This window comes from Stegodyphus dumicola, chromosome 2 (genome assembly GCF_044657685.1).
Source record: "Stegodyphus dumicola isolate Sdum_Otavi_A_Nest chromosome 2, ASM4465768v1".
NCBI classification, from domain to species: domain Eukaryota; kingdom Metazoa; phylum Arthropoda; class Arachnida; order Araneae; family Eresidae; genus Stegodyphus; species Stegodyphus dumicola.
In genome coordinates this window covers 217,147,897-217,168,980 of record NC_140769.1, presented here as the reverse complement: position 1 = coordinate 217,168,980, position 21,084 = coordinate 217,147,897, and the positions used below count along the sequence as shown (strand labels likewise).

Sequence of the window (21,084 nt, the reverse complement as noted above, 5' to 3'; positions counted from 1 at the left end):
TACTTTATACTAGAAATGTTTACGAGCATACTTATTTTGAAGCACATGGTACCAAATCATCAAATAATATATGTACAATAAAATCCTCTATTTTTATGCAAAAAAGTTTGTTCGTTGTAATATAATTTAATTAAAACTGTCATAATAAAGTGTTATTATACATTTCTGTTGAATAATATTGTAAAGGTTGAACTGTTTCCATTTTACTTTTTCACGAAGTGTAATAATTATTTCAGCATTAAATTGGAAGATTTAGAATTTCTCTACAGCTCAGCAGGTAAAAGAATACGAGTGTCTTCTTAAATTTTTTTATATTATCATTTATTACTAAATGTAGAGCACTAATATACAAAACAAAAATGTCCTAGGATATGTATTACAACATAATTTTTTCTCCTTTCGTATTGGTTATGTGGGAATCTGACTACTCATATCCTTAGAAGTAATATTGCAATTATTTCAAATGTTTAATGACTGCTTCATATCAATGACGATCTCTACAGTCAGACTGCAAAAACTACGAGTTTTTACGAATTCCAGTTATTACATAAGCATCTTCAAGATCGAAAACAGGAATTTCTGTAATTTAATATGAATATCTCATTCATCATAAATCAAAGCAATGTTTTCATTGTTTATTAAAAATAAAAAAATGATATAAAAAATGATAATAAAAAATGATAATAAAAAAATTCACTTCGTGAAAAAGTAAAATGGAAACAGTTCAACCTTTACAATATTATTCAACAGAAATGTATAATAACACTTTATTATGACAGTTTTAATTAAATTATATTACAACGAACAAACTTTTTTGCATAAAAATAGAGGATTTTATTGTACATATATTATTTGATGATTTGGTACCATGTGCTTCAAAATAAGTATGCTCGTAAACATTTCTAGTATAAAGTACGAATATTAATTTTGTTTAACAATTCATCAAAAGGGAGAAAATGTTTTATTATGTTAGAGAACATATGTTTACTGCACTTTTTTTTTTTAAATATAGAGGGGGGGGGAGTATAGAAAATGAATCGGAATATTTGAAGTTTATAACTGAAATTTGATGAAAAATGTAAGATATGGTAGTTTCACTAGAAACATAATGACAAATCGCCATAAAACATGTGGATAATTAAGAATTAAGATACATTATATGCTATGTGCACTTCAAAAAACTGAAATTTCTCAACATCAAAAATTCGCAATAATAGTATTTATATTTTTGTCAAGAAGTAAAAATGAAAATACATTGAAAGATGGTAACTAAAACGACATACACAGGACTGACATCTGCGAAGAGATATGTGGTTAAACTGGTTTACTTCTATGCATAGCTTCCAAATCCAATAAAATACAAATAAGAAACAAAAAATCACAATATTCAGTACAAAAGAACTATTTTATTACAATGGAAACATACACTTATTTCACAGCTGCAAGTAATTCAGTAGGTTTGATGTCAGGAAGATCGTGTATTCCTTTTTCATCTACCATCCTTACTTTAAATACGGGCAAACTAACGAGAAAACGATGATTGAGTTCCTTCAAGCATTTTTCAATTAACTGTGTCCCTTCTGTCACACTCATATCTGTAAATACATAATTTCATATATATTTTAGAAAATTACATTCCAATTTTATAAGAGCACAGTCAAAAGTCGTTAATCCAGACCTCAAAGCTACAATCTTTCTGTGCATGTGTCAACGCATAATGCATTCATGCATGTGCATAATACGTTTACGCATGCGCGTTTAATGTATAACGGACGGTAAAAGCTAAGCTAAAATTATCTAATTATCTATTTCAGTTAATGTTGCAGATTGCGTTGTTCCTTAATCTTCGAATTGGATCCAGCTTATTATTTTTTGAAGACTGTTAGAGCAATTTTATAAAAGTAAGCTTGAACTTTTGATTATGTCAAATAGAATTTCCGATGCTGGAGCTCCCAAAGGATCTACAAAGCGAAAGCATGTTTCTTCGTCCATCAAACAAAAAGTGGATAAAGGCATATCCTTTGTTTCTCTAACCATTCCGAAATCTGTTTATCAATTTCACGCTGCTCTGCGGGGGAGGGGAACATCGCGGCGAGCAATGAACAGGAAGTTGATCTGTCACCACTATCCTTATCTTTAGGGCAGATGTTTTTATTTTACTTGGCTTATAATTCATTACTAAATGTAGTATTTCATCTCGATATATTCTGATATGATTTAAATCAAATTCATTATAAATATTTCGAATACACATCAAATAGTTTTCTGGTTGCAATTTTGTAATTTCGACTATGCATAATGTATGCTTTACGCATGCACGTGTTGAAAGAAATGTTTAATAAAGTAAACAAATAAATATTAAGCTTTTTTTTTTTTTTTTTTTTTCTTTTTAAATTTTGAACCCTTTAGATCATAATTGTTCTTTATTTTATAAATTACGGTTTCATATTTTTAATTTTATAATTTCTGCATGTTATCTTACCAGATTTAACCTGATGATCTAGAATCCAGAATCGCCGAAGTCCCGATGAGTCCGGATTAAAGACTTTTGACTGTATTAACACAATAATGTTTATACATGATATATAATTTCTCATTAATATAACATCACAGAAAAATCTATCAAAATGTATACTGATCATTTAAAATATTTATATTTTTTATCTTGTGAACACAGTAAGGATTAATGAAAGGCAATAACTCACTTTAATATGCAGAGATAATTTTTAAGGGTCAGCAGTTAGTAATAAATAATTAAATTAGGTAGTTAGATAACCTTACTCATCATGGATTTACATGGCCACTATTAAATTTTATTTATTTATAACAATATTTGTTAAAAAGCCCTATTAAAATCAGAATCTAATAAAATTTCACAGTTTAAAATACATGTAGTTTATGACATTGATTCTTATACGATATGATGATAATTACCCATTAAAAGCTACAAAACATATATAGCAACAGTACTCAACAAAATATTTATGCTTCTTTTTAATTTGAAGACTTTTCAGACATTCTAGCTAATTTATATCAATTTCCTTCTCTTTAAACACTTAACTGTTTAATTTTCCTGCAATATTCTGACCAAAAACAAGCATATTTTGTACAAACAATTCTGTATTCTAATCGATTATATGAATTCAAATCAGCAATCAAAACTGTTACAAGTATTGCATTTATTAAGACAATTTTTAATTACGGCAAAATTAAAGCATTTTTACTTAAAGTTGGCTTTTTTCTCAGGACACTGCAAAACTGGAAAGATCGCTTCACAGGAGATAAATGTGAAAGAAGTAAATTTGCTGCTAAAGGAAATCACCATGGTGGTGGTGGGAGGATTACTAGTATTCATATCAAAAAGTTACAAACCTGAATTGGATCATCTGAACTTTCCGTTTCATCATTTTCACTAGAGAATTCCGATAAAGAATTTTCAGGACTACCAGAATCATTTATAGAAAACTCATATTCACTGTATGATTCAATATCAGAATTATATATTGTTACGAGACATTCAATGTCATCCATCATTCTTTTTTTATTTCATGATAAAATTTCGACGAAATACTATTAGCAAAGCTTGATAGACTGAATACATGCAGACAAACTCGTTGAATTTCTTCACATAATGAAAAGGGGTAAAAGCTAGTCTTGAACTGATTTTAAAATCCAATCTCTTTTGGACTACTAGAGACCAGGGATAAATAGAAAGGGCTAGTTCATTCCTTTGTTCAACACCTCGACGACACGAGCCTAATGGGGGGGGGGTTAACCGCCAGTAATCTGACATCACTATGATGTACCTGTTCTGATTTCCCGTGTTTAAAACTGTAGTTTCATTCAGCTGCAAGACAATTTTCTAGAGGTTACGCATCTCAAATTAATTTTAATCATATATATTCGTTTTGTAATAATGTAAATATTTAAAATAATTTATATATATAAATAAATATATATATAATTTTAGTCCGTTTTTACTTCAAATTCTATATTGTAAAGTATCATTTATGTAATATGGTCTTTTGTGCTGTAGTAACGTGCCGTAGTAGCCCTTATAGAAGCCTTATAATAGCCCTTATAGAAGTACGAAAGGACGAGATACTTTATTTCACGGGACCAAAGGACCCAAATGAGAATTTGCTTTTGACGAAAGAATGGACACACAAATGTCAAAGACAAGATTCTATTAATGTAAAGAGTGAAAAAATCTACAGCGAACATTTTCTATGCAGTGTTTATGACGATGATATGAAAAATCACTTGTTTGGATAGCCACAAAAAGAAACTGTTGAAATGGAATGCTGTGCCGAAAGTAAATTACGATGACAATAATAAATCAAATGTTAATGATTTTGAAATAAAACTCACAAATGAAAGTGTAGGTATTCCTGAATGCTCTAAGTTTAAGGATAAACAAGAATGCATTGATAATTTGAAGAACAAAATAATATCCTTAGAAAATTGTATTGAAAAATAGAGAAAAGGGAAATTTTAGAATATTTGTTCAGCGACAAAGAAGGTGGATGACATCTAGAAAGAAATTGGTATCAGAAATTAAAATCTCAAATAGCAAAATTTTGAGGGGAAAAAAAAAAAAAAAAAAAAGAAGCACAAATCGGAGATTTTGGAAAAACGTCTAAAGGCTATTTGGTAAAAGTATATTTTAGGGTATCCCTGGACGATTTTTGGCGGACCATGGATACCGAGTTTGTGCAATGCTTCGACTTGTTATTTTGGCCTGCGTAGCAGCAATTTTTGGCGCAAAAATCGCTGCTACGCAATTCAAAATAACAAGTCAAAGAATTGCCCAAACTCGCCATCCATGTACACATCAACCTATTTTCACTTAAAAAAAAAATCCTCGAATTGCACACACAAACTATGCTTTATGCATTCCCATGAGGTTGTCCATGTACACATCGATATATTTTCACTTAAAAAGGTCAAAGGAGCACCCAATTCTGCAGTAGAGGCAAACAAAAAAATACACAATCTCAATAAACTATATTTTAAACCAAACAATAAAATAACACAAAAAAGGAAAAATCTGTTATGTATTTTAGCACTACACAAAGCAAAAATCCCCTTACCTTATTTAGAAATTCGTTCGTCTTCAGTCTGTGGCACACAAAATTCCTTAACAGCATCCAAAAACTTCCTAAAATTATCTAAACTACAATCCATATATTGGCGTCGCCACAGAAATTCACAAAAATAAGAGTCAAAAGTATACTACGTAGTTCCGGACTATGGCTACTAAGTGAACCTTCATTTACATAATTAATTCACTCAATTAATGCACTTTCTCCCTTTTGTTTCAAATCATACAGAAACTTCAAATTAATCCTACTACATTCAGCCATTGTACCGTCTAAACAATGAAACAAGCAATGTACTTCCTAAGCAACACACACCACAAAAGCCTTTGCAAAACATCCCATGATTCAAAATTTCCCAGAATAATGCAAATGATTATGTCATAATAGGGTTTCCATAGCATTCAACTACTCATGTTACCATAAATGATACAACAACTTGGTGATAAACGAAACAACAACTTCACGATAATACAAGGGGTACCTTAAAGTCAACTCTAATCGCCTATTTTTATAAAGATGCAGATTAATGCACTGCTGAAAAAGAAGGAAAAAATCAGGTGGACTAGTGAAGATATTTCCCATTGCATTGACATAAGAGCTCTGTCATCTTAAAGCTATGCTTTTTGGAAAGAAAAAATTAGAATTCCTTTTACCTAGTATTAGCAAATTAAAGAAATGGTGCATTAAATTTTAGTGTAGTCCAAGAATTCAAAGTGATGTTCTTACTCTAAAGAAGGAAAGAGTGATATTTGAATTCTGTAGGAAAAATATGCGTTCTCAGTTTCGATGAAATGCATGTAGATTGAAAACTCTGCTATGACTCTAAACTGGACCAAGTTGGTTCTTTTCAAAATGTGCAGTTTGTTTTAATCAGAGGTCTCACTTCACACTTTGCCTCAAATTACTGAGAAACTACGTTTTAAAAGATGGAATTGTTTTAAATTTTGATATTATTAAAGAGGTTTCAAATAGAGATTCAGAAGAAATCAAATTGTGTCACAAACTAAAACTGAATTATTTAATGGTCAAGGGAAACGAGAAACAAAAAGGTCACTCCAGCGAAAACATTGTTTTCAAGAACTACCACAAAAGGTATGCTCCACCTCACAGGAAATCAAAAAGGATCCGAGTTAATCGATAATATCTTCGGTATTATGAATAGTACCAAAATAGTACCAACAAGAATAAAAAGTATTTACCAAACTAATTTTGTTAAGTACTTGTTAAAATTATCCTTATTGTATCCTCTGCAACTAATTATTAATTCGTTTTTGTGCTAGATTAGCATTCTAGATAAAATATAATAGTACAAAACATCAAAGTAGTTGGCATGAAAAGACCTGCCTCTTTTACTCACACTTTGAAAAATTTAATAACAGTTTTAGGTATTGTGAGTAAAGCTATTTTGTCAAAATTAAGGTAACAATCTTATATACATTTATTTAATTGTAATATAGATGTAAGTATAAATTACAAAATTATTTTAAAAATAACTATTATTATATTAAATTGGAAGAGAAATATGCTAATGTAAAATTTACAATTAGGCAAAAAATCAAAACATAGATTAGCAGAAATTTTGCCATATATGTCATACATGTTTAAAACTATGTCAATGTAAAGTTGTTTTTTGAGTAAATTTAAATAGCTGCTATTATAGTTATCTTAGAAGCAGTATAAAAATTCTCTCAGTTAGCATACAGATTAGAAATTATTATAAATAAACGTACATTGAATATAAAACCTGCAAATAAATAATAATAATAATAATAAAAACACTGAACTTTATGTTAAAAGAGTAGCGCATTTTATCTATTATTTTAAAATTGAGTAAGTATTATTAAATTTTTTAATGGTTCAGTGTAAAATGCATACAGCAGTAACATTGTCTCTTTCAAATTATAGCTATCTTTCACACACAGCTCATTTTAAACGCTGGTTCAAAAACGCTAATTTCTAAGCTGTGAATTTCATCTCCATGCTCAGTGTCATCATGGCTATGTCATGACTTCTCATTTTCTGCTTCAGGGGAAAAAGCTCTATGAGCTAATCCTTCTGACTACAGACATCTATTAGAAATACAGCCAAAGAAAAAATGCAAAAGCTGAGAAAAATCAGTGGATCGGTGTTAGGAAAATGCACTGCCCGAGTGGTGTATGGGCAAATAAAAAAAGTCCCTTCTTCACGGCACTCAAACGGTCTTCGGGCAAAACAGTTAAGTGGTTAAGCATCTTTTCTAACAATTAGAAATTTGTTTCCAATATGCAAACCAATGTTTCTTCGTCCTTTATCTCCTAACTATCAACCTCTCCATAATGTACCTATGAGGGGTTACTTGATCTAATAAAAGTTAAATGGTCTAAAATCCAAAAACATACGTGAAGTAAATTATCGCTTTGTGTGAAAGTAACTACAAAGTCAGACAAAGGTTTAAATAAGCCTCTTATTTAAAAAGGATTAAGAACATAAAGGCATGTTCTTATGCTAACAAAACCAATTACAGCTCGTGGTAATATAATTAACCACTTGCCTGATTATCCCGAGTTATCTCGGGTTTGTATATATTACAGTTAATTATTATCCCATTCAGGTGAAGCAGAATTTGTTAGTATGATTTGTTTTATCACGGTTTTACTTGGTCTGGAGGGGGGGGGGAAACAGCTTAGATTGGCAGTTTGCCAAGTTTTGTTGGTTGCACGGTTCTTTTGAAAGGACTGGTTACGTTTCCTTATTATTGTATAGTATACATTGGCTTGTGGATTAGTAATGTATAAAGAAGGATACATGCATTGAAAAAAAAATTAAATAATGGTGATGATGCAAGATAGCAAAAGCAACGATTTTTCAGATAGTGATTACAAAGAGGTGGGGTGGGGGATCAAATCCAACGAGTGCTGCTCTGTGCTCCCGTGAAAAATTTCAGCGCTAAGCCAGTAAGAAAAAGAGACCAGATACCAGTGTAGAATGTCAGGTATCACTGTGTGTTGTGCCTTGTTTTAAAAACTATGATACAAAGACTAATATTTAACTTTTTTTGTTTGCCCGAGATAACTCGAAATAGTAAACTAATATTAAAACTAAATGCTTTTACACCTTCAAAAAATTAAAAATTCAACTTATAACCTACATAATTTGATTTGTTTTGTTTTATTTAATAATAAAATAAAAAAATGTGATGATTTTTTTCAAAAAAATTTGTAAGGAAAGCGGTTAAACACGAAGAGTCAAATTCAAATTAAAAATGTGGATTTTATGGTCAAAGACTACACAATTTAATTTTAATTTAACCTGGCTCAGTACCTCTATCATCATAACAAATTCAAACGTCAGAAGCAATAATGAAAAGACGAATAATTATGAATTATCAGAGCTGAAAGGAACTAATGCAGCAAGCAAGTGGAGGTCAGAAACACACTGTCTTGCACTCCAAAAACCTCAATTTAAAAACTGTTTAAGTGATTTGCATTCTAGTCCGAAAATAGAAATGGGAAATTATAATAAAGGCTGAAATTATAAACAATTGGATAATTTGCATCATAATAAATGTACATAAAAATAGCAGTGCATATCTCTGAAGAATAATTTTCTTTCTCTTCATGTATTCACTTTCTTTCTTCAACAAGTTTCCTTTTCTTTTTAGAATTTTTGGATTTAATTAAAAATTTGCTATTCTAAAAACACTAATTACATTTAGAATGTATAGAAAAAACTGCTAATTTTATTTTAGTAACATGAACATTCAGAAGAAATATGAAATATATATGGTAAGGGCTGGTTACAGAGACGGTGTGGCAGAATTTTCAGAATTTAGTAACAAACCAAGCAACAAAATCTAGAAATAGCAAAACTTTTAGAATTTAAAGCAGGCAAAGCAGAATTTAGAATCCACAAAGATTGCATCAGGTGGAAAATGCTTAGCGCCAGCCCTGTGTACAATGCATTCAGACCAGATTTCAATTTCTTTACTTAATAAAAACATTTTTTTTTCTATAATGCCTGTTGTGATAAAAGTAGAAGCATTTTTGATATTTTTCATGCTTGTCTCTAGTAAAAAGTAGAATAAATAAGGGGAAGATAAATGTACTAAGAAAAATATTCTAGTATCGGAAAAAATTCAGAACATTCAAATATTATGTTTTCATTGTTTTTCCGGATGTTATCCAAAAATTAGGAAATTCATCGCAAACTTTTTTCAGAATACATCTGTTATGTGTTAATACCATGGAGACATTTTTCTGTTATCTTCTAGAATCATGGATCTAAATTCTTGCCTTCAAATCCTTCCAAACTTTCCAAGCTGCAATTTCTAAATTTTACCCTATCGATTCTGTAATAGCAAAAAGCCAGAAATATTTTGTTCCATATTTTACCATTATTTTAAAGAAATTTATCAATGTTACTTTGTTTTAAAAAATCATTGAAAAATTCCCAGATCTCGAAATTAAAAATTTTCTACAGAAACTGGATCTTAAAATTGCCAAAATGTTGATAAGGCACTAAACTCAGAACTATGTAATAAAAGAATTTACATCACAAAAGCAAAAAGTTTTAAGAGTTCTTCATTAGAAAAAATGAAATAATTTCAAAATGCTTATGTTTCACTTTTTTCACTATGAAATTCGAGTATCCCACCATTTATATTAGAAATAGGATCAAATTATAACCCATTCACAAGATAACCATATCTGACAATGAATCGCCAAAAATATTCCTCCAAAATGCTAATTCGCACTCAAAATGGCAGTCGTAAAAACAGACAGAAATTTCAGATGATTAAAATTCAAGGACCTTCTGCTGATTTTGTCCAAAATTAAGGACTTTTAAGGACCAAAAATTGATTCTAAAAAACCTAAGAACTTTTAAGGACCATACAAACCCTAATCATATAAAAAAAAGTTGGTGAAATGTAAAGCTTTGTATAATGGACTAAATTAAGGACTTTTAAGGACCAAAAATTGATTCTAAAAAACCTAAGAACTTTTAAGGACCATACAAACCATAATCATATAAAAAAAAGTTGGTGAAATGTAAAGCTTTGTATAATGGGAAAAAAAAATTCAGGTATTTTCAATACTAATTCTAAACTACTGAAATACAACAGTACAAATCAAAAGAATTTGCATTACCTAAAATAAACTGTGGCTAAAACTACGGATAATACATTTAACATCAGAAAGTATTTAATAGCCATTTTGGTCTCAACATTTGCAACCTCAGTGAATCATTTGGAAGGTAAGGAAAAATGTGACAAGTAATGACAGCACTATTATAGTCTCTATTATAAACAACACCCAAAGACTTCTTATTAATATGCAGTGGCAAAACAGCTGCCCTACTAAACAGCTTTCCCCAAACCATTGCCAAAAGATGGCCATCTTAACCACGCAATAACTTACAGTCAACTTGTAACAAAAAGAACCTCTAAAGAAGATAGTTGTTTTTTGAAGTAGTCCACTGACAAAACAGTTTTCACTGCCATTTAAATAAGAGGGTTGTAATAATAAAGAAGCACCAGAAGCAATTTCACCAAAACTCATGTCTCATAATGCATTTTTGAAGAAAAGAGATCCAAAAACGGAATAAAGAAAAATTACATTACAAGAGACAGTAAATGTGATAATAAAACATGCATGGTATTAAAATTCTATGCAAGGAGGTAGTAATACTGGTTTTCAGCATATAATCATTTTCCATGACTTTACATTTGAAATTTTACAGTAATTCACTAGTTCAGTGGAAGTTACTTTGATGAAGAAATCCACACAGGTTTCACAAATAAAGGTTTTTATACTGTCTTTTAGTCTTTGTAAATGGCATTTTTTGTACAAATAAAAGAAACACAGTTTTGCACTACAGCATCTAGAGGTTGCTAAAATTCCTTTTATTGGCTGTCCAACTGGACAGGGAGATATAACTCAAAATAGGCTTAATAATTGTAAATTAGACGGTCATTTAGTAGTAAATAACTTTTTTAAAATTATTATTATAGTGCCTATTTGATATATTTCAAGGTTACAGGAACTGTCTCCATAATTTTGTCAGATGAATTTGATATATCTGACAATTATCAAGGACCAATGTTATATGCTTTGAACTAAATACAACATTAAATTGATTAAGCTGTTACAATTTCCTGGCCACATCTCAAGCTAAAAACTTGCAAAATTTTCAATTTTTACACCAATGATGCTTTGCATAATTTTTTTAATACTGGACCATTTTAATTGACACCATCAAATTATTATTATCAGGCATCAGGATGGGAGTAAATTATTTGAATTTGGTACATGTTATTTTACATAAAAAAACTTCAGAAAAAGAAAAGGAAAATTACCTGGTCTATAGTAACGATCCATGATACTCAATACAAAATATGATGCATAACCATGAGCAGCAAATGGTAGTTTTGCCATAGTTGCTAAATAATCAATATAGTGAAGCTCACTACCATTTTGACTATCAAATCCAGCCATAAGGAGATTAACAGCATAAGGGGTCTAAAAATAAAAGTTTCCATTTTAATATAGTAACTATATTATTCATACTATCATAAAGGCATGAGAGGTATCTTTTAAACATAAAGATATAAATTGTAAACTCAAAATTATAAGAAAAACTGTATACCTTAGCTACATGTTATAGTAAAAATACAGCAGATACTATCACAATAAAAATACTATAAACGATACATTGAGACAAATTTCAGTTTGTTTCAATATATCGTTTAAGGCACAAATATAAATCTTAAAGGCTTTTTGAGAAAAAGTTTCAGACTTTTTCAGATATCTAATAGTTTTATAATAAATTCCAACCACGAAGGCTAAAAACTAAGCAGGATTTTATTCAGGTTATTCTGAAGATTAAACTGAATAATGAACTGAATTTTGAACCATCTTTTACTAGATCTGTGTGATTCTACTGACATTCAAGGTATTGCTTAGTGAAGGGATCTTTGTCAGTCTATTTTGAAATTGAACTGCAGGCTGGGAATTTTCTTTTTCCTGGCAATGAAAAGATTTGATGAATATTATCCAAATAATGAATGGCTACATATTAGATGGTTCAAAGCTTGGGAAAAGAGTGTAAAGCTGATATTTTTGCTCTCTTTTTATCTACTGTTTATCCTTCATTTTCAAAGTAAAACCTTTGATGGTGAGGTTGAGCTCTTTCTGACATCAATTTTAACTAAAATATAAACTTGTGTATTTATCAAGTACTGTTTTCCTTTCAGATTCCTCCACAGCCTAAGAGGAAATAGCCATCAAGACAAACCTGCTTTCATGCTTAAGTTCAAGCATGCTGGTTTTTATTCAAATACTATCTCATTGTGGTATGCCATCAGGAATGGAGCAGCAGATGATTTGACAAAAAAAGGTATGAAATAACATAATTTTAATAAATATCTTTTAAAACAGTTTGATTGTACACAAAGTTAAAAATTCCTTTATTTGCATTAAAAGTTTCTTTTTTCGTGTGTAACATTTGTTTCTGAAATTTTTAAAATATATTTAGAACCATACATGCATGTGTGCTATATTCATGTGACATTTGAAGTTTTTTACCTATGAATACATATATACAGATTTAACTCACCCTACTACGCAGAAAATCAGCCAAATTTCGTCTCGTATAATTCGCAGCACCAGTTGGTGACAATTCATAACCTAGTAAGCAAACATTTAGATGAATATACTTTGTTGCAGACCAATATCAGTATTTAATTGATACTGTTCTTTTATCAGGACGGATCCAGAAATGTACGAATGTGTGTATGTATGTGCATGTACATGTATACACACATATACATTCGCACTTACATATATACATGCATACATGAACACATACATATATGCATTTCTGAATCCGGTCCTGATAACAGAACAGTATTATTTAATTTTCTCTTTCTTTAAGTTAAAAAAAAAAAAAAAAAAAAAAAAAAAAGAACAAATTACCGTTCCTCATCTTGTACAACTGAATATTTTTTGCAATAAACTCAGCAAACTGAATGGTATCTCCAGCTTCACCAGAAACCAACATCAATAGATGATCGCTAAGCTTATACATTTTATCATCATCTGAAATTTACAAAATACTTTAATTGCAATAATAAACGAATATGAAAGTATTGTAAGGATACGTCAAAAATAAGAGCAAAAACTATGATCTCTTTTATATTTTAGAAACACAACTACATTTCATACACTTGTAAAGCTAGGATAAATAAATTAATCTGTTACAAAGCAGAACACTAGGGAACATAAATACTGTTAAACTTGACAAGCCAGCATTTTTTTTTTTTTTTTAATTAAAAGTAAAATATATTCTACGCGGTAAACAACGAGAAATGATGTTCTGGTACCTTTTCTGACAAGAACAATATTGTGAGCTACATTCATATCAGCAGCTACAATTACAAAATCTTTGAACGCAATACCTATAAGGCACTCCATGTTGTTTATTGCTAAAAAAAAAACAAATATTCTAAACACTATTTTTCAACTATCAAACTTTAGAGTACCGCACGAACAATTCGACAGATTCCCAACAAATCATTCAGAGCGCCCTCTCAGTTAGAGAATGAATCGGCATAATTTTTTACCAGTATGTAATTTTAAACATGTTCAAATAAGTAACACATTAAACCATAAAAAATAGGAAAAAGAACTTACTTTATTTTTAAAATATCATAAAAGCATTTCGACACAAATTTTTATAATTCAATTTTTAAATTTACTAAGTTCTTTAATAAGTTCCATATTTGATTTTAAAAAAAGTCATATTTTTATCATATTCATTATAATCTGTTATTAAATAACTCCCATTTGCAAGTTTTTATATGTATGTAATTTTCACAGTATTTACAGCTATATAAATGCCCTAGCGGACAGAATTTGAAGTGCAAATTTCTTTCCATGGTAAGGCCGCAAACCGATTTAAAAGTTTGGCAAGATTTTATGCTAAATAATCTACCGGTAGTGTAATGCAATCTTATGATTAGTTGAAGCGTATCAGTGGCATTCATTTGTTGGTAAATCGTGTGTTCTATTGAAGGTATGTGCAAATTCTATACAAGTTTTCATTTTTTTTATTGGAATATTTTTCTTGTTATACAATTCCTGAAGAGACATAGCCCACGCATTGTACCCTAAATCATTAAGAAAATATATCCTTATAAGGTTACAGATTTTAACATATGAAAATACCGTGTTATTTTAGTTATGTCATTTCTGTTTCTGTTTTATTCCTGTTAATGCTTCAACTCCTGAAATTTACGGAAAATTTCTGGCAGGTGGCTGGGGTGGCTAACGTTTTCATATCTGCAGCTGACTCATGTCCCTTTAAAAAAAATGCGATCACGCATGAAAGAAACATATTGGTTTCTTTATTGTGATATTTAATGTATAGAATTCTGTTGTTGACAATTAATCTAATGGTTATTAACCATTTGGCTGGACTAAATCTTTAATAATTTGTATTGTAATTTACGTTATGACGTAACCAGGAACGGAATTATATATTCGTGTAACGTAACTTTCCTCCTTATCCCATGTTTCCTTCTTATAAGTATTATTTAATATTATGATAATACTTGAATTCATATAATTTATATTAATGTTATAAAACATTTTAACATATGATAGCATGACTTTGCTGTGTTTGGTTTCTAGTTGCAATGTATTATCAAGTAAATCAGCATTGTAAAAAACTAAGAGTGAGTAACTAGAAATTGGGGATAGCTATTAATCACAAAGGCATAATTTATTTATAGTTTGTAAATACTTTGCAAATATGAGGGAGGCAGTAAAAAAAATTGACAGTTTGAAATCTCCAACTGTCAAGTTTTTAAATGTTTTATTACCTCTTAATAGCAAAGTAATTACATGTTACTATTCATTTTAGTATTACTTTCTCTTAATTTGTTTTGTATTTAATCGTTAAATGTTCATAAAAATGTTTGCTTTTACTCAGGGTAGATATACTTTTTGAAAGTGGACATCTACAGTAAATTGTTTTTTCTCATTCACTTATACCAGAGTTCTTAGTATGGTCTCTGATCTAGTAATTCTAAGAATGGATACTGTGCCAGTCTCGGTTTCTGTGACCCCAAAATCAATATTTTCTATGACTTGGACTATCATAGATGGATGAATAAATCATGAACAAACAGTCATAATTTTTTAACCTATGTTTGAGTGAGTTTATGTGCTACTTCTCTTGCATAAAATTAATATTTTCAATTTTGAAATTTATAGTATGTAATTTAAAATTGTGAGCTGCACGCTATTGTCTGATAGTAGCATTAGAACAAGCCCACGAAATTCATTGTGGCAAGGAGTGCAAGATTGCCCTTGAGCACTATACAGGCGACAGTACAACTTTGCTCAGTTCCATGCCCAGTTTTGAAGGAGAGCGCACTGGGGGGGTGATGGGTCCGAGTGTCTCCCACCACTCTTTTTCCTATTACCAACCTCTCGAGAGGACTTGCTCACCTCATTAGAGTGCCCCCCATGCCGCACACCATGAATCGTAGGGCAACAATATTAAGAGTGTCTCCAAATTTGTAAATGAGAGTTTGTGCAGTAGGCAGGGAATTTTTTAAAGTATTGTCTTAAAAGTCGGTTGAGACAAATATTTTTCGAAAGGTTATTTGTAATTTGCCTATGTAGTATATTATGAACATGAATATTGAATTTAAGGATACAGATTTAGCTCTAAATACTTATATGCTGTTTGCTATTCAGACTTTCAGTTAATCTTAAATCTTCTTTAATCAGTTAGTCTTTTATTTTATTTTTATTTTTTTTTATTTTGTGGGAAATAACTATACAGCATTTATTAATATTTAACTAATAGAAATGAAGTTCCAATGGGTTATTGCAAACTGTTTATTTTAATACATGCTAATTTAAGTAGTACATGGTTTGCTGATTAGACGAGATTTAGTTTATTACTGGGTTGTGAAAAATAACTAAGGTATAAAAATGTGAATCTCTTCTGCTCAAGATGTTTTCTGAAAAACAGGCTAGCAGTATTGTCTTTTTATAATTTTTTCCACAAGTTCCTTGAAATACAAGTCAGTTTCCCCAAGAATGTTCATTGAGTTTGTAGAAGAACATCCTTTCATGAAGACATATAAGACGTATAAGGTAAATAATCGAACATTTACTCAGATTTATGCTTATGCAGAAGATTATGGGAGGAAGAAAACAGTTTGGCAAGAGCAAAGTTTATTGGTCTCTCTCTTTTTTTATTTCTGAAATTTTTTATAACTGCAGGAAAATTTTGCAGCTTTTGGGTTTGTTCATGCAGAATTTAGTTTTAACAGTACTAATTGGCTATGTTTGTAAAATTACTTGTTTTACTCTTTTATAGAATACATTATCTAATAATGAAATGCTAATAGAATAAATGGATGGAAAATATAAAATACTTTCATACTAATGGAAGATAAATTATCTAAGTGATACCTAGTGAGAATGGATACTAATGGAAGATAAATTATCTAAATTACCTAGTGAGGGCAAGATGCTGCGCAGCACATGGGTGGCAGAATGATTATCACCCAACGTAGTAAAAACAAAGATTTGAGCAAAATGTAACAAGAACTTTAAGTAATCAATACTCTAACCAGCCTCTTGTACACAGTAGGCCTTAACAACCTACTACTGAGGTATCATCATCACATTCTATCTGGGTAGCCCACCAGCGGCCGAGCGGTAATGTCGCTGAACACTGGTAGTTCGGTCAGAGGTTTGAATCCCGCGAACGGGCTGGCTGCATTGGTGTTTTCGTGGTTTTCCCCATGTGTAACGTGTATACGAGCCAGTTTCCCTTAAAAAGTCCTCCACGAAGGCATCCCTCCCGGAATGAGATTGAGTTCTCGATACGGGGAATGCCTTAATCTTCTTCTTCTTAAGGCAGATAGCCCTTGAGTGCTTTGCCGTAATCTAATAAACCAAACCATATTCTATCTGGAGTGGATAAATCAGGAATATTCGGTTCTTTAATTCATATCTTTGTTTATTTTAAAAGAAAGCAAAGACTTCCAGTCACACTAGGGGTAATCGAGAGATTTGTAGGATATTCTCAAATTTCTCAAGAGTCTTTATAATTAGAACCAACCAAGCACACACACACACACACACACAAAAAAAAAAAAAAAAAAAAAAAAAAAAGCACAAATTTTACAAAATCCTACTTTGGTAAAAGTATATTTACGGATACCCCTTGGTGATTTTTAGCAGTACATGGATCCCGAGTTTGTACAATTCTTTGACTTGTTATTTTGGCTTTGCGTAGTGGCGATTTTAGCGTCAAAAATTGCTGCTACACAAAGACAAAGTAAGTCTAAGAATTGCACAAACTCTGTATCCATGTACACATTGACCTATTTTCACTTAAAAAAAAAATCACAGAATTGCACAAACTAGGCATTTTACACTCCCTTGACTTAATCCACGTACACGTCAATTTATTTTCACGTAAAAAAAAATATCGGAGAATTGCACAAACTTGGTATTGCGTAGACCCTTGACTTTTTCCATGTGCATATCGATATATTTTTACTTAAAAAGTCAAACGAGCACCAGTTCTAGGTAAAAGTATATATGTGGAACATTCAACTACTCAGGTTAACATATATGAAACAACAACTTGGCAATAATACAAGGGATACCCTTCAGTCTCCATTCCATTTACCGTTGTTATACTGGGCCTAGCCATCGTGAATTTGCAGGCTTTTTGCCACTTGTCTTCTAATATGGCATCCTGGAAGTAAGAACATCAGCAAAAGGTGTCACAGAAACAAGATGTAAAAAATAAAGGGAAAGGTGGCACTTTGCCACTGCAGAATTTTACATCGTGGGGTGGTGTAATAAATAATTCAAATACTAGATGAGTTCAGAAACATTAATAAGATACAAAGATAATTTCAAGTAGACGGGGGGGGGGGAAGTTCCAGATGAGAGTACTGATAATTGAGAGTCTTGATAAAATATGAAAAAGTATTTACAATATTTACATGGAGAATAAAAGTCCAGTAGTCGACCATGTCATGTGATGGCCGAGAGTCCTTGCCATTTGCTAGGGCAAAAAACTTATAAACACTTTTTTTTTTTTAAATTTATCTGCCGAGTAGAATTATGAACACTTATTTTTCTCATAATAGTAATAGTCCTGGTAAGAGAATGCCACAAAAAATTGTAAAAGTGCTGTTATATCCAATCATGAGCAGTGGGCGGAGCTTAGCAGTTAGAGTTCATCATGTGTAGGAGTACCCAGATGACAGTAAAATGCTCATGAAAATGAGTATTAAATAAAAAAGTAGGTATTCATACATGATATAAATATGATACAGTAAATTAAAGGCTATAAATATATACAAGTATGTACGTTCCTTGTCGAGGGCACTAGATGATCCAAAAAGGTGAAATGCACTAAGTCCATAATCACGTGGGAGGTCACCTTCCCGGGTTGTGGCTTCGCTGAATGCTGCTTGATTATGACTTGTTTAAGTTGGGTGATTATCATCTATGTTAAGCATGAATGCAGCAAAAGGACGTAGATATTGATCTTCTGCGAGGATCTCGTAGTTGAAGATCTGAAAATAATTTAAGACTACAATCCAAAGCTTTCTGAAAGAAGTTTTCATTGCTTCGTTGCAGATATTCTTTTAGAGGTTCGATGCGAAGATCGCTGTGTAGCACAGAGTTCCTTACATAGTATGAAGCATTTGTAGCAATTCTTACAAATTTATTTTGAACTACTTGAAGTTTGTTAATGTCAGCAGGCTTGGCCGCAGTCCAAGCAGGTGAAGCATAAGTGAGAATGGGTCTGACTGTGGTAAGGTAAATAAGACGCTTCTTATCAAGATCAAGCTTTGAATATTTTCGAAGGATGGGAAGGAGGCAGTTAATCACTCTCAGAGCTTGGTTTCTGATGTTATTGATATGAAGAGCCCAAGTTAGTCTATCGTTAATGGTGACTCCGAGGTATTTAGCCTGTCGTACAACTGGGACAGTTTCATTGAAGAGTAGTAGGTTCTTCTTTACAGGTCGGTTCCGTTTTTTCCTTCTGATTAGTAAGAGTTGCGATTTACTGGCGTTTATTTTAATTTTCCATTTACTACACCAGGTTTCAATTTGCGAAGTGAATTTCTGGAGAACTTTGATGGAGTGGTTGATGTTAGCAGATTTCACGGCTATAGCCATGTCATCTGCATAACAGGCCAGGATGGAGTTTGAAGAGTCGATTTTAGCGAAATCTGCAGCGTAGAAAAGATACATGACAGGACCTAAAACACTGCCCTGAGGGATACCACGTTTAATCCCTCTTTCCGTAGAAAAGGCATCATTCACGCAGACTTTGAAAGTCCTTCGGTTGATGAAGGAGTGGAGGATGTGGAGGAGTTCAGGTTCAAAGTGAAATCCCATCAGTTTGATGATTAATCCCTCATGCCAGATGCGGTCGAAGGCTTTCGCCACATCTAACATGAGGATAGCCACATTTAATCTGTTATGCAGTGCTGATCCAGCAAATTCAGTGATTCGAACGAGTTGTTTCGTCGTAGAGAGCTTTTTTCTGAATCCAAATTGCTCAGGGGGAAGTGAATTCAGGTGATGTTGGATTCTAGAGAGGATTATTCTTTCAAATATTTTCCTAAGGACTGGAAGAAGACTTATAGGCCTGTAACCATCAGTTTGTGTATGGTTTTTGCCTGGTTTCGGGATCATAATAATTTTAGCAGTCTTCCAAGCGGCAGGCAAGTAGCAGTTGGTGAGTGCTGCATTTGAAAATGCTAGTAATTTTGCATATAAAGTTGGGTGGCAGAAATTTAATGGATTTGTTTGTAATTCCGTCAATGCCAGGAGCTTTTCTTGGTTTGAGCTTCTTGATAATGAGGGACACTTCCGCCGGGGAGGAGAGTGGAATGAGATTTTTAATGGTAGGAGAAATTAGCCAATCTTGAATTTTGGCAAGGTATTCTTGTTTGAAATTTGCATCGCAGGAAGTCAAATTAGGTGTAAATTGCTCCTCCAGATGAGATGCGAAAGAGTCAGCTTTTTCTTGATTTGCGATTGCAGAGTTCCCATTGTAGATAATAGGTCTGTTCGTGGCATAAGGACCCTTGAAATTTTTAACTATTTTCCATAAAGAGCCGTCTTGTGCGTTGAGATTAGAGATTTTATCAATCCATATTTCTTCTTTAAAGTTATTAATTTCCTTTCTAATTTCTTTACTGAGCCAATTTACTGCTCTTTACATTTGGGGATCCCAAGTCACGTGATACTCCTTACGGAGCCTATTGCATTGCCGCATCTTGTCACGTGTGCTGCGAGGGAGGTGGAAAGCGTTATCTTTTGCACTAAGATTCTATTTTGCTTCGGAGATTGCTGTATCTATGCCTTGCTTATCATGAAGATTATCTAATGCTAAATTGCTATTGATGAGTAAATTTTGAAAGAGTCCAATCAACTCTGCTTCGATATGCTTTAGTAATTGCTTTAGATATACCAATATTTGCGGTACAACTCTGATAAACGCCCTAATTTCACCAAATTTGGCGATATGTGTTTTGCGCTGGTTTTTGGCGCGATTGCGTGTTGTATGGCAACCATGTTGACGTTGAAAAATCTTTTGGTAGAGTAGTTTAATTGCTAGTTGGTTCGTGTCGCGTGTGTTTTTGAAATGGCCTATGTCGCGATGAAAGACGTGGTGGGAAGGTTTCAGCTGCGTATTTTAGATTGTGTGCAGAGTAAATTTAGTATGAAAAGGTACGATGTTGGAGTTGTTAACGAGTCTTTTGTTCACGGATGTATTTATGGGGATCGTAGTGTGTTTTTGGAATTTCTGTGGGAGTCGGGACTTTTATAACGAATGACGTGTCCGAAATGCGGAGCTGATATGAGAACTCGGACGAAAAATGGTGTTTCTAATAGACTTGTGTGGGTTTGCAGTAAAATTGTTGCTAATAAAGTATGTG

At 31.9% G+C, this 21,084-nt stretch overlaps 2 protein-coding genes across 2 annotated transcripts in view; one reads left to right on the top strand and one right to left on the bottom strand.

The window, feature by feature from the left end:
* Nucleotides 1-1,386: 1,386 nt before the first annotated feature.
* LOC118204928 (proteasome subunit beta type-2-like) lies at nucleotides 1,387-13,665 on the bottom strand. The gene is made up of 5 exons (XM_035377220.2): nucleotides 13,462-13,665; nucleotides 13,055-13,177; nucleotides 12,696-12,766; nucleotides 11,437-11,599; nucleotides 1,387-1,595 (listed from the first exon to the last, which is right to left on the bottom strand). Exons 1-5 carry the CDS (start codon nucleotides 13,550-13,552, stop codon nucleotides 1,429-1,431), a joined length of 615 nt encoding a protein of 204 aa, XP_035233111.1. The 5' UTR covers nucleotides 13,553-13,665; the 3' UTR covers nucleotides 1,387-1,428.
* Nucleotides 13,666-13,995: 330 nt separating this feature from the next.
* The window catches only part of Eb1 (microtubule-associated protein RP/EB family member 1), a 55,918-nt gene continuing 48,829 nt past the window's right edge, over nucleotides 13,996-21,084 (top strand). Inside the window, exon 1 of the mRNA XM_085811767.1 lies at nucleotides 13,996-14,153. The gene's annotated coding sequence lies outside the window, so the exon portion shown is untranslated. The remainder of the gene's footprint in view (nucleotides 14,154-21,084) is intronic.

Bases quoted from the DNA above. Each gene is read 5' to 3' on its own strand.
- LOC118204928 (XM_035377220.2), bottom strand. From the start codon at position 13,552: ATGGAGTGCCTTATAGGTATTGCGTTCAAAGATTTTGTAATTGTAGCT. The intron at 13,178-13,461 runs GTACCAGAACAT...TGTAAATTTCAG, and splicing joins TATTGTTCTTGTCAGAAAAG to ATGATGATAAAATGTATAAG. The intron at 11,600-12,695 runs GTGAGTTAAATC...TTTTATTTTTAG, and splicing joins CTGATTTTCTGCGTAGTAGG to ACCCCTTATGCTGTTAATCT.